Source organism: Trypanosoma rangeli (assembly GCF_003719475.1).
Source record: "Trypanosoma rangeli strain AM80 chromosome Unknown Tra_15.4_contig_00128, whole genome shotgun sequence".
NCBI classification, from domain to species: domain Eukaryota; phylum Euglenozoa; class Kinetoplastea; order Trypanosomatida; family Trypanosomatidae; genus Trypanosoma; species Trypanosoma rangeli.
The window spans coordinates 4,747-14,256 of NW_021705872.1; the positions used below are offsets into that span (position 1 = coordinate 4,747).

At 49.8% G+C, this 9,510-nt stretch overlaps 2 protein-coding genes across 2 annotated transcripts, besides 17 other annotated features; both read right to left on the reverse strand.

The window, feature by feature from the left end:
* Window positions 1–6: 6 nt before the first annotated feature.
* Window positions 7–43: a microsatellite.
* Window positions 44–231: 188 nt separating this feature from the next.
* Window positions 232–272: a sequence feature (GA-rich).
* Window positions 273–315: 43 nt separating this feature from the next.
* Window positions 316–427: a sequence feature (A-rich).
* A 494-nt stretch (window positions 428–921) lies between these two features.
* Window positions 922–2,826, reverse strand: TraAM80_04395 (uncharacterized protein; the record flags this gene model as incomplete). Its single annotated transcript, XM_029381326.1, has 1 exon — window positions 922–2,826. One exon carries the CDS (start codon window positions 2,824–2,826, stop codon window positions 922–924), a length of 1,905 nt encoding a protein of 634 aa, XP_029238819.1.
* Window positions 2,827–3,351: 525 nt separating this feature from the next.
* Window positions 3,352–3,429: a microsatellite.
* A 511-nt stretch (window positions 3,430–3,940) lies between these two features.
* Window positions 3,941–3,960: a microsatellite.
* Window positions 3,961–4,232: 272 nt separating this feature from the next.
* Window positions 4,233–4,272: a microsatellite.
* A 12-nt stretch (window positions 4,273–4,284) lies between these two features.
* Window positions 4,285–4,374: a sequence feature (A-rich).
* Window positions 4,375–4,653: 279 nt separating this feature from the next.
* Window positions 4,654–4,704: a microsatellite.
* A 53-nt stretch (window positions 4,705–4,757) lies between these two features.
* Window positions 4,758–4,779: a microsatellite.
* Window positions 4,780–5,175: 396 nt separating this feature from the next.
* Window positions 5,176–5,203: a microsatellite.
* A 196-nt stretch (window positions 5,204–5,399) lies between these two features.
* Window positions 5,400–5,424: a microsatellite.
* Window positions 5,425–5,656: 232 nt separating this feature from the next.
* Window positions 5,657–5,694: a microsatellite.
* A 283-nt stretch (window positions 5,695–5,977) lies between these two features.
* Window positions 5,978–6,009: a microsatellite.
* Window positions 6,010–6,182: 173 nt separating this feature from the next.
* On the reverse strand, window positions 6,183–8,126 carry TraAM80_04396 (uncharacterized protein; the record flags this gene model as incomplete). The annotated part of the gene is made up of 1 exon (XM_029381327.1): window positions 6,183–8,126. One exon carries the CDS (start codon window positions 8,124–8,126, stop codon window positions 6,183–6,185), a length of 1,944 nt encoding a protein of 647 aa, XP_029238820.1.
* Window positions 8,127–8,552: 426 nt separating this feature from the next.
* Window positions 8,553–8,600: a microsatellite.
* A 211-nt stretch (window positions 8,601–8,811) lies between these two features.
* Window positions 8,812–8,854: a microsatellite.
* Window positions 8,855–9,139: 285 nt separating this feature from the next.
* Window positions 9,140–9,171: a microsatellite.
* A 302-nt stretch (window positions 9,172–9,473) lies between these two features.
* Window positions 9,474–9,498: a microsatellite.
* The last annotated feature ends 12 nt before the right edge of the window (window positions 9,499–9,510 follow it).

Here is a 9,510-nt window from a genome sequence, read left to right on the forward strand (position 1 = left end):
TACATGAAAAAAAAAAAAAAAGAAAGAAAAAAACATCAAAAAATATATACGTGGACAAAAGAAGAAAACAACATATATATAAATATATATTCCCTTTAGAAATTTTTGGTGAGGCAAATACACACGTATTTCCCCCTCTCTTCCCTCCCCCCCCCTTTTTTTTTCTTCTGCCTTACGCCCACCGCGCGGAGACGACAAGGCATCGCGTCACACCCGCCCAAGCAGATGCACAGAGAGAGAGAGAGAGAAAGAAGAAAAGAAAGAGTGATAGAAAAACACTTCATACATAGGTGGCAATCCACCACCACCGGCACGAAAAAAAAAAAAAAAAAAAAAAAAAACGCAAGAAAAAGAAAGAAAAACAAAACAGAAATAGAAATAAGCAACACAAACGACAAAACGCAACAGAACGAAAAAAAAAAAAAAACGTGGCAAATAAACGTGCATGAGACATTTATGCTACATGCCTCACGCGTTTCCTTCCAATACTTTTTTTTTCTTTTGTGTTTTCCTCATCCCTCCCTGCCTTCCCTCTTGTTCTCTTCTCCTTTACTGGGTGAGGTGGTTGCACGAAGCCACAGAGCGGCAAGGTGCCTCCTTCGCTCTTTTATGCTTCAGTGTGGTCGCTGTCCTCCCCCCCCCCTCAGCATCGCAGCTTTGATGGCCTTGCCACTCCCACGGCCCCCATCTTCTCTCCGTGGCCCCTCCGTGTGACGCATGCAAGGCCCAGCAACGCACATACGCACGGAGAGACGTACTCGCCAACCGTAACCATAACGTAAAGGAGAAAACCACATATTTACCGTCTCAGAATAAAAAAAAAGAAAATAAAACAGCAACAACAAAGGGAAATTACACAAAGCAATGATACGACGTGCATGTCGTAAGAAAATCTTATTTTCTCTTTATGGATCTTTTTCTTCAGGGACTCCAGTGACCCGCTGAGGTCACGGGTACGGGACGTACCAGCTCAACACGGCTATCCGTCACCAAAAAGTAATTCCCTACAGACTGCATGTATGCTGGCTGCAATTCGGTCGTTCCGTTGACTATGTTGATAAACGTCGCTCCACCACCCTTGGCGACAATATTACCACCGCTGCCACTGATATCGTTGCCGTTGTTGTGGTCTATGGTGCGCATCATGGTGGTGACGCTTGGGGTCACTGGCATCATATTCTGATGCGGTGCCGCGGAATCTGAGTTGGTGAGCACAACGTACGGCATTCCAAATGACTGTATTGGGAGAGCCGTTGCTTTGGGCGATTCCTGGTAGAAAGGAAGAAAACCTGAGCCCACTGACGTTGACATGGCAGAAAGAGGAAATACCTCTGAAGTGGAACTAAGCGGCTGTTGCAGCATCACTACAGATGAGCGGTGTGTGGAAGCAAGGGAATTGGTCCAAGGTGGCAACGCCGAGACAGGCAGAGTCATGGGGCAGATTACTGGTGACCCTGTAGACATGAATACTGAGGAAATGGTGGAGTTTGCGGCCTCATCGCACTCTGGCAGTGGCCGTGTGGTAGGCGCTTGCGCTCCCACATTTGGGTGCCCCGGGTACTTCAAAGATGATACACTACCTCCACTTTTAACCGCCACACCGCTATCTAACGCCTGCTCCAACGCCTGACGTGACCTCCGATGCCCACTGCTTGTAGCATGCGATCTATATTGTTTCACCTTGACGGTAGCGAGAAATGGTCCACAAAGTGGTGAGTCGAAGATGCGGTATATTTTGCCGTCATGACTGCACTCCTGCTCTGCGCTCCAGACGCTCAGGTCGCTTGTTGGGGTCTCACGTGCTCGAACCACCTCGCGAAGCAAATTCTCAAGGTGCTTCTTCACCCGTGACGTGAATTCTGTGCCACCTAGAAAATAGTTTACCTCCGGGCTGGTATTCAGCCAGTTTGTCATCACCTGCTCCTTATTTTGCGTCGCCGTGTCGTTCAAGATGAACTGCCCCCACATCCCACGCACTGCTAAGGGGATGACTGTTAAGCACGCCCGCAATATAAAACGGTGCAGCAATGACCCTTCGATTTGCATCATCAAACCACTTTCACCGCTTTCTGGTACCTCGTAGGAAGAAAAACGCGGGGCATCGTGGTACTCCTGCACCTTTTCCACGCTCCACGCAACGGCAGCCGTGTCATACACTAACCTTAGCACTGGATAACTATTCCACGGTGTACGGACAATTAGTGATAAATGAGAGATACGGCGCGAAAACAGTTCCATTGCCTCCGCCCCCCTATGAACCGATGCAGCTGCCCGGAAGAATTCCTCCTTAAGCATCATCGCGGCAAGCGTCACCACCCGCTCCAAAGTACGATCCCCAGCCGCTTTTAAAATGGCCTTCTGCAAGTAGAGGCAGGGTTCATCGTCCTCTCTGTCTTCGTATTTGTGGCAGCCGAAGTGTCCAATGATGTTTATGCGTCGACCGCAAAATGAAAAACAGTCTGTTCCCTCTCGATCATTGACGTAAACAAAACAAACAGCACATGGTACAGGACGCAGTGGGGTATCCTCATCTTCGAGCATATTCTTTGCAGTATCATAAAGGGTCGCATCAATAACATCAAGTAATTTGTCAAGATTTTCCTCGGTGTAGGATGCCGGTGGTAGCTGCTTCATGTTGTATTCTGCACCACGCATGTAGTTGTACCGCACACTTGGATCGTTCCGCATACGAACAAACTGCCCCCTCAACTCCTTGCTTTCCTTGCGGAAGTAAGGATGAACTAGAGGGATGAGGCCCACCTCGTGCGCGCCGTAGCAAAGAGTGAAGAAGGTAGAGGACGCATCGCGTGAGGGAACCCCGCCCATAGTGCTGATAGCAATGATAAATGCCTCTTCGTCTTGCCACCTTCCCTTGTTTGTTCCGCCTGTTTTATTTAGTTTCCACAAGGCGTGACAGCGGGGAATGATCTTCCTCTCCTCCCCACACCCTCCTTTCCCTTCTTCTGTGTTATTTTCGGTGTTTTGATGTGTTGACGTGCGCTTCTACTTCCTTCGCCTGGAGGACACCACGTATGTGGGTGCGTGTTGCCCGTTTGTCTCGTTCGGGTCTCTTGCTGCACCTCAGCCACTGACAGAAGAGGTGTTCCACTACACGCGGGCCGCAGTGCAACACCCACAGAGAGAAATAGATCGAAGCAGAGAGGCAAAGGGGACAAAGAGGGGAATGACGTGAGATCTACGGCGCTGGTTTTCTCTTTGTAAAAGGAACAAAACCCACACCGTGTCGAGTAGTCAAACGAGACCAGCAAAACAAGAGTGGAAGTACGAGTAACGCACATACGTGCATGTGCGTAAAAGAACGCCAACACCCACAAAATTAACGCCGCTCACACAACAACAACAACAAAAGACAGCGAGAGTAGCACAGCAGAGTCAATGAACTACAACAGGAGCAACACATAAACAACATATATTGTTTTACCTTCTTCTTTGGTTTCTTACTCCATTCCACCCTTGAACTATCCTCACTTCCTCCTTTCCCTTCCCACTTTCCTTCGTTCTTTGCGTCCACGTATTTACAATGGAACTACTCGCTGCATTGCCATCCTTCTCCCCCTCTCCCTTTACTTGTGTGTGTAATACATGCAGTGCCCAGGTTCCAACTGCCCTTCCCCCACCGTGTGGTTGCCGTCCTCCGCTCCGTCTGGTGGCTCGTGCACCCTCAATTGGCGTTTCACCCCTCCTCTCTCCATTCCCCCACGTATAGTAGGAGTCAGATGAGTGCGGAAGTTACCCCGCCATTCCTTGACTTTTTGTATGGGTCGCGCGTCCCCCCAGCCATTAATGCGGTGCGGCACCAACAACAGCCGTAGCACGGTGGTGTGTGCCTGCGTGTGTGTGGGCAGAGGAAGCAAAGAGAAAGGAGTGAAAACAGCAAAGGCAATACCTATGAACAGGCAAAAAAAAGGTGATCAATGTACAGCAGCAGCAGCAGCAGCAACGTCTGCCCCCTCTCCAGTTCAGCCACATCTCCACAATACGCCGATTTCCTGCTTCTTGCGAGGCGAGGCAAAATAAGGAATGCAGATTCCCGTACAACAACGGGGCGCCACGCTTCGCCGGTGCTGACACCATCCCGCCCCGCCTCTGCGTCTTTGCACCCCCAGCGCTGCTCCGTCTTGCGTGACAAAAACGGGAGTGCAGGGACGTCCCTGCACGCACGCAAACAAATAAACAAAACAAAATAGCAGCAAAGACGACATCGACAGGGGCTCTCTCTCTCTCTCTCTCTCTCTCTCTCTTCTTCTCTCTTCCCAACAGCATAAACAACAAAAATCAAATTTAATCAAGAAAAAAAAGTCAAAAGATAAACAAATCACAATAAAAAACAAAAACAAAACACCAAAGAATCAATTTTATCCTCCTCTCCACCCCCAAAAGTGTCTTTCGCTCCTCCTCTGGTGTTGTTCCTCGTGAGAAATTACGGCTGGGAGCGGAAAGACAGTCGCAGTGACGGAGAGTCACAGAGTGGAAGCTCCACCGCCGCATGCAGACCACATCAGAAGGGCGCATGGAACCAAGGTGAATTGATGCGGTAATAATGAGAACGACACCCCACCGGAGCTAAACAAAGTCATCGAACAACAATACGTTGAAAGCGGGAAAAAACAAAGCAAGAGGACCAGGTGCGACCACACTAAACAATCACACACACACACACACAAATATACATCAAACACAACATAATGCGATGAAGAAAGAAAGAAAGAGCTCAATTCAAAACACAAGAAAAGAAAATATATATATATATATATATATGTGGAGCATTACCGTCGAACCGGCGCTACGGGTATGCCACAAGCACAGTAACCCCCCAAAAATGATTTTTTTTTTTAAAATGCAGTGAGAGCAGGTAAGAAGTAGAATCGAAGGGGATTCCACTACTTCATCAGTTAACTCTTCTATTACGCACTCTTCATCTTCGTTTTTTCCCCCCCCCTTTCTTTCTTTCCTCCTTCTTTTCCTTTTCTGTTGTTCCCCACGTGGTCTGTCGCTCCTCTAGGCAAAGGTAAAATCTTCCCTTCCCTTCCGCCCATTTTTGTTTTCGTGTCAATCGAACACGCCTGTTACATCCGTTTTTCGCCCTCTTCCGCTTTTTTTTTTAAATTGTTGTTGATGCTGTTGTTAATGCGATCTGGTTTTCTTCTTTGCCGTTCCCCTCCCTCTCCCTCTCCCTTCCTCTTTTTTTTGTTGTTGTCGGTGTGTTGCCTTGTTTTTTTTTCTTCTTTTCATTTAGAGGGAGGAGGCGAGGAGGCGAAGAGGCGAGAAGGCGAGAAGACGAGAAGACGAGAAGATGAGGGGTGGGGGGAAAACAACCACCCTCTTAGTCGTCCTCAAGTACCATATGCCTGCAACTTGTCCTCTCCCTCCCACGCCGCTTTTTTTTATTTTTTATTTTATTTTGGTTGGTTTTCTCCCCTCCCCTCATCTCCGCCTTCTTTGTTACGCTTTACCGTTACATCCGCCCCTCGCACGCACAAACCCCCATCCTCCGACCCACGCAAAGAGGAACACGTACACAGCCCCCCCCCCTTTTCCCCCGTTTCCGTCCTTTTTGTTACCTCGGATGTTTCTCCCTCATCTTGTTATATATGTATAACAAATGTTCTTCACTTGTGTCCAGCCCCCTCCCCCCCTTTTTCTTTGTTTTTTGATTTTGTTTTTCTTATTATTGCTTCTCTCCGTACACACCCAATTGCCTGACGTTGTTTGCTTGCACTTCAACGAAGTGCGAGGGTGTCCCTCTGCATCTCAAAGACCCCCTTTTTTTTTGTTTTGTTTTATTCGACATTACTTCTCCCCCCCGCACACACACCATCGCCCCAGCGTGCAACGAACACGTCTTGCCCCACCGACGCCTTTTGGGTCGTATGTAGAGGCGAGTGAGTGTGTCTTTTCCAACCTTAAAGTTGTCGCATATGGGAGTGTAAAACAAATATAGAAAACTACGACACATATATGTATATGCTTATATATGTATATGTATATATAGGCGCACCGATTTCTCCAGGCCGATCCCCTCCTGCTCAATTCGTTTGCGCCCCAGCCCTGGGCTCTCACCCCTCCTTTACTCAGTTACTCTCCGAGCCCACAAACCGACGTTGCAATGCATGTGCGAATTCCAACCACCACTATTGCAATTATTTCTGCAGTGGCTCTTTTTATTCTGGTGGTGCTGGCGCCGGTTGTGGCGGTGCTAACTGTGGAAACATGTATGAGCTATAAGGGATCCCATATGAGGGAGGTTGCGCAAAGTATACGGGCGGAGTGGGAGCAGGCGGAAAGGTGACGGGTGCGGTTGCGGTATGTGGTATGGTAGACGGTTGATAAATTTGACCGCCGGGTAATACGTACACAATCTGCTGCGGTGGCATGCCTGGCGCAGCCGCCACGCCGTAGGATGAAGGAGTAGAAGGGACGACTTGCATACCGGCGGGCGACGGAAACGCAGAAGTGGCTGGAATGGTCGTTTGTGGCGGGGTGTAGCACAGCTGCGGTCGACCTCCAGGAATTATAAATTGCTGCTGTTGACCTGGTATGAGTGGAATTGGTGTTGCGGCGGTATTGAAAGGCATGACGTTCGGTGTCCAGCCGGGAGGCATTCCCATCACCATTGGGGGCAACTGCGACCAGAATCCAGTTGCAGCCGCAGTTGAAGACGCAGGAGGGTACATCATCATTTGCTGAGCAGCAGCAAATTGGGCCTGTTGCTGCAGGAGCAACTGCGATCCCACAAAAAGCCACTGCTTGAGTGTAGCTGCAAGCACTGAACCACCGTAGAGACGTTCGTCCTCTTCTTCTTCCTCCAAAAAAACGCCACTGTCATGCCGTTCCTGTATCAACCGTTGACACTCCTGCAAACATTCGCTTGCGTTACAGCGAATATGTTGACCCTTGACGCAATCCACCTGCATTTTACTCTCCACATACCGCAACCACGCGCCTAGAAACTTGTTACTGAACGTCACTTCCAAACCGTGTTCACCAAGGTGCGTCTCATACAGCGAGAAATGCGTAGGGGCAGCCTCTTGCATGCGAAGCTCCTTGATCATGTCTAACAGAGCATAGTGCGAATAAAACATACGCAGGTCGCGGTAGTTATTCCGCTGTAGAACAAGACGTAATTGCAAACGTTCCATATAATAATCAAATGAAGCTTCAACATCTTTGTCGTTAGCGGGGTAATGAAGGGCGCAGGCATTCACAAATTGTTTTCGAAACGCTAAAGAAGCTAGAAGGACAACATGCTTGGCAAGGTAACCATGCGCCTCAACATCATCAAATATGACATCTAACACCACGGGAATGCAGGGCTTTTTGCTATCCCCCATACCGGGAGTTGACGAGGATGGGCTACCCCCGCCGCCAAGCACCTGTGTCTTTGTAAAGGTGGTTGGATTAATAAATTGCACCGGACGACTCAAGCAACATGAGATCAATCCCACAAGTTGCAGACGATGGCCTTTTATCATTAAGACATTCCCACCATTGGCTGCAAGGTTCTGATGCTGCCTGTTTGAAAGCGAGTGTGGCTTTGCTGGTGTGAAGGAGTCACTGCTAGAGTTGTCGGGGTCCAAGATACAGACAGCAAATGGCACTGGACGCACCAGTGGGAGGGACGTGTGTTGCTGTGCGGTGTGTGGCTGTTGGGGGGCATTCGACGACTCCTTTGCCGAGGTTTCCGCCGGCACCGCCGCGGCATCCGAGGTGCCTGACTTATTCTTCATTTGCTGCTGATACTCAAGCAAGGCTTCCCTGCTTATGATAGCGTCTTTTGCCTTGATAAGGAAGTACGGGTCCGTAGAGGCGATGAGGCAGTCCACAATGGGGCCGCTACCCGTCGGTTCCGCTCGCTTCGGTGGGGCACTCGCCGTCGCACTCCCCGGCGTCGCAGCCCCTGACGGTATCGCCCCGGGTGTGGGTTGGTCCACCCCCGTGCGTGAGAGAATGTCGTTGAGCTTCCGCTTTGCCTTTTTATGCGTGTCATTGAAGAAGCGCGGCAGCAGGGGCACAAGGCAGATTTCAACATGAGTGTCCGTCGAGGGCCGAGGGACGAGCGTCGTGTAGAACAACTCTGGGGTGTCATGTGACGGGAACGCGCCCATGGCTGCCCTCTTACCCTGCTACTACCCCCAGCAACACCGGAAAATGCGTTGAACCCTCTCGCGGTGAAGTCCAACGGACTCGTCGCTTCCCTGCGCCGAGGGGTCCGAGAGATGCCTTGTCGTCTGCCTGTTTGGCCCACGTGCAGCTGCGCGCCCCGGTTGCGCCCGTCCCCTGTGCCTTAGTTTGGTGGCCTTACGTTGACTGACGGCGCTCCTCCTACCAGCAGCGGCGTTGCTCGTTTAGTTGGCGTCCCTTTTTTTTTCTCCACAAAGAGAGAAAAAAAAAAAACAACAACACGCTCACACACAAAAGGCTCTTCAAGCTCCGCTTCTCCTTCTCGCTTGCTTCGGCACGTGCGTGTGTGTGTGTATAATGTGCCCCCTTTTCCTCAGCGTCCTCTTCTGCTTCGAAGTCTGCCGCGTATCTTTTTTTTTGTTGTTTGCGCTTTCTCTTTCTTTCCTTTGTTTTGTTTTAAGGGTCTTTACCCCCTCACCTCTTTTTCTCTTTTAAAGAAAAAATGAGTTCAAATTTTATTTTATTGCGGTTGAGTTCGCGTCTGAGCGTGTGCAACTACCACCACGTTTCTTTTTCTCTGCAGTCCTCCCCCCCCCCTTTTTTTTTCTCTTTATATGTTTCGCCTCCTTTACTTCCTGGCCCTAATCCACGCAATGCGTCTCTCTTCCTCTTTCTCGCTGTTTAGTTGCTTGCTTGCTTGCTTGTGCTTACTGCGCCTACGTGTGGTCCTTTGCTTAGCGTCAAAGCCAACGAGAAGAGCAATGACAGGTAATGAACAACAACAAATGAAGAAAACGAAGGTCACCGTTTAACGCCCACGCACGAGAGGCAAATAAGCGGGAAGAAGCGTGAAAATGGCAACAAATACACATACCCACGGCATGCACGAGCGGGCATCTCCTTTCATTCTGTCCCTGCCTCTTTCCCTCTGTGTGTAGGCCGTTACGAAGACGGAGGAGGAAGAGTGGTGATGGCGGCCGCCACCAAAGAAAATCCCATAAATAATAAATGAATATATATATATATTTAAAAAACAACAATAATTCTTACACCTGTCCCCCACGCCCCTGTCCACTACCCCTTGCTTCCTTCTTACCTCTCCCTCCACCCCTCTCCTGCAGAGATAGACACGTACGGTCAACCCCATGCCCGGGAGCAGATGACCCAAGGAGACACACCGCATGCGTCCAAGGGGGTTAAAAATCCATCATTTCGCACGCCCTTCATACCACAAACAAAAGAAAAGCGGCATTTCCATGCCTTCTCGGAAGGTAATGGAAGAACCCAAACAAAGGAGGCGCAACGGAGACGGAAAAAAAAGGTGTGTGTGTGGTGGGGGGGGGTGGGGGGGGGGGGTAGGGAAGGAAA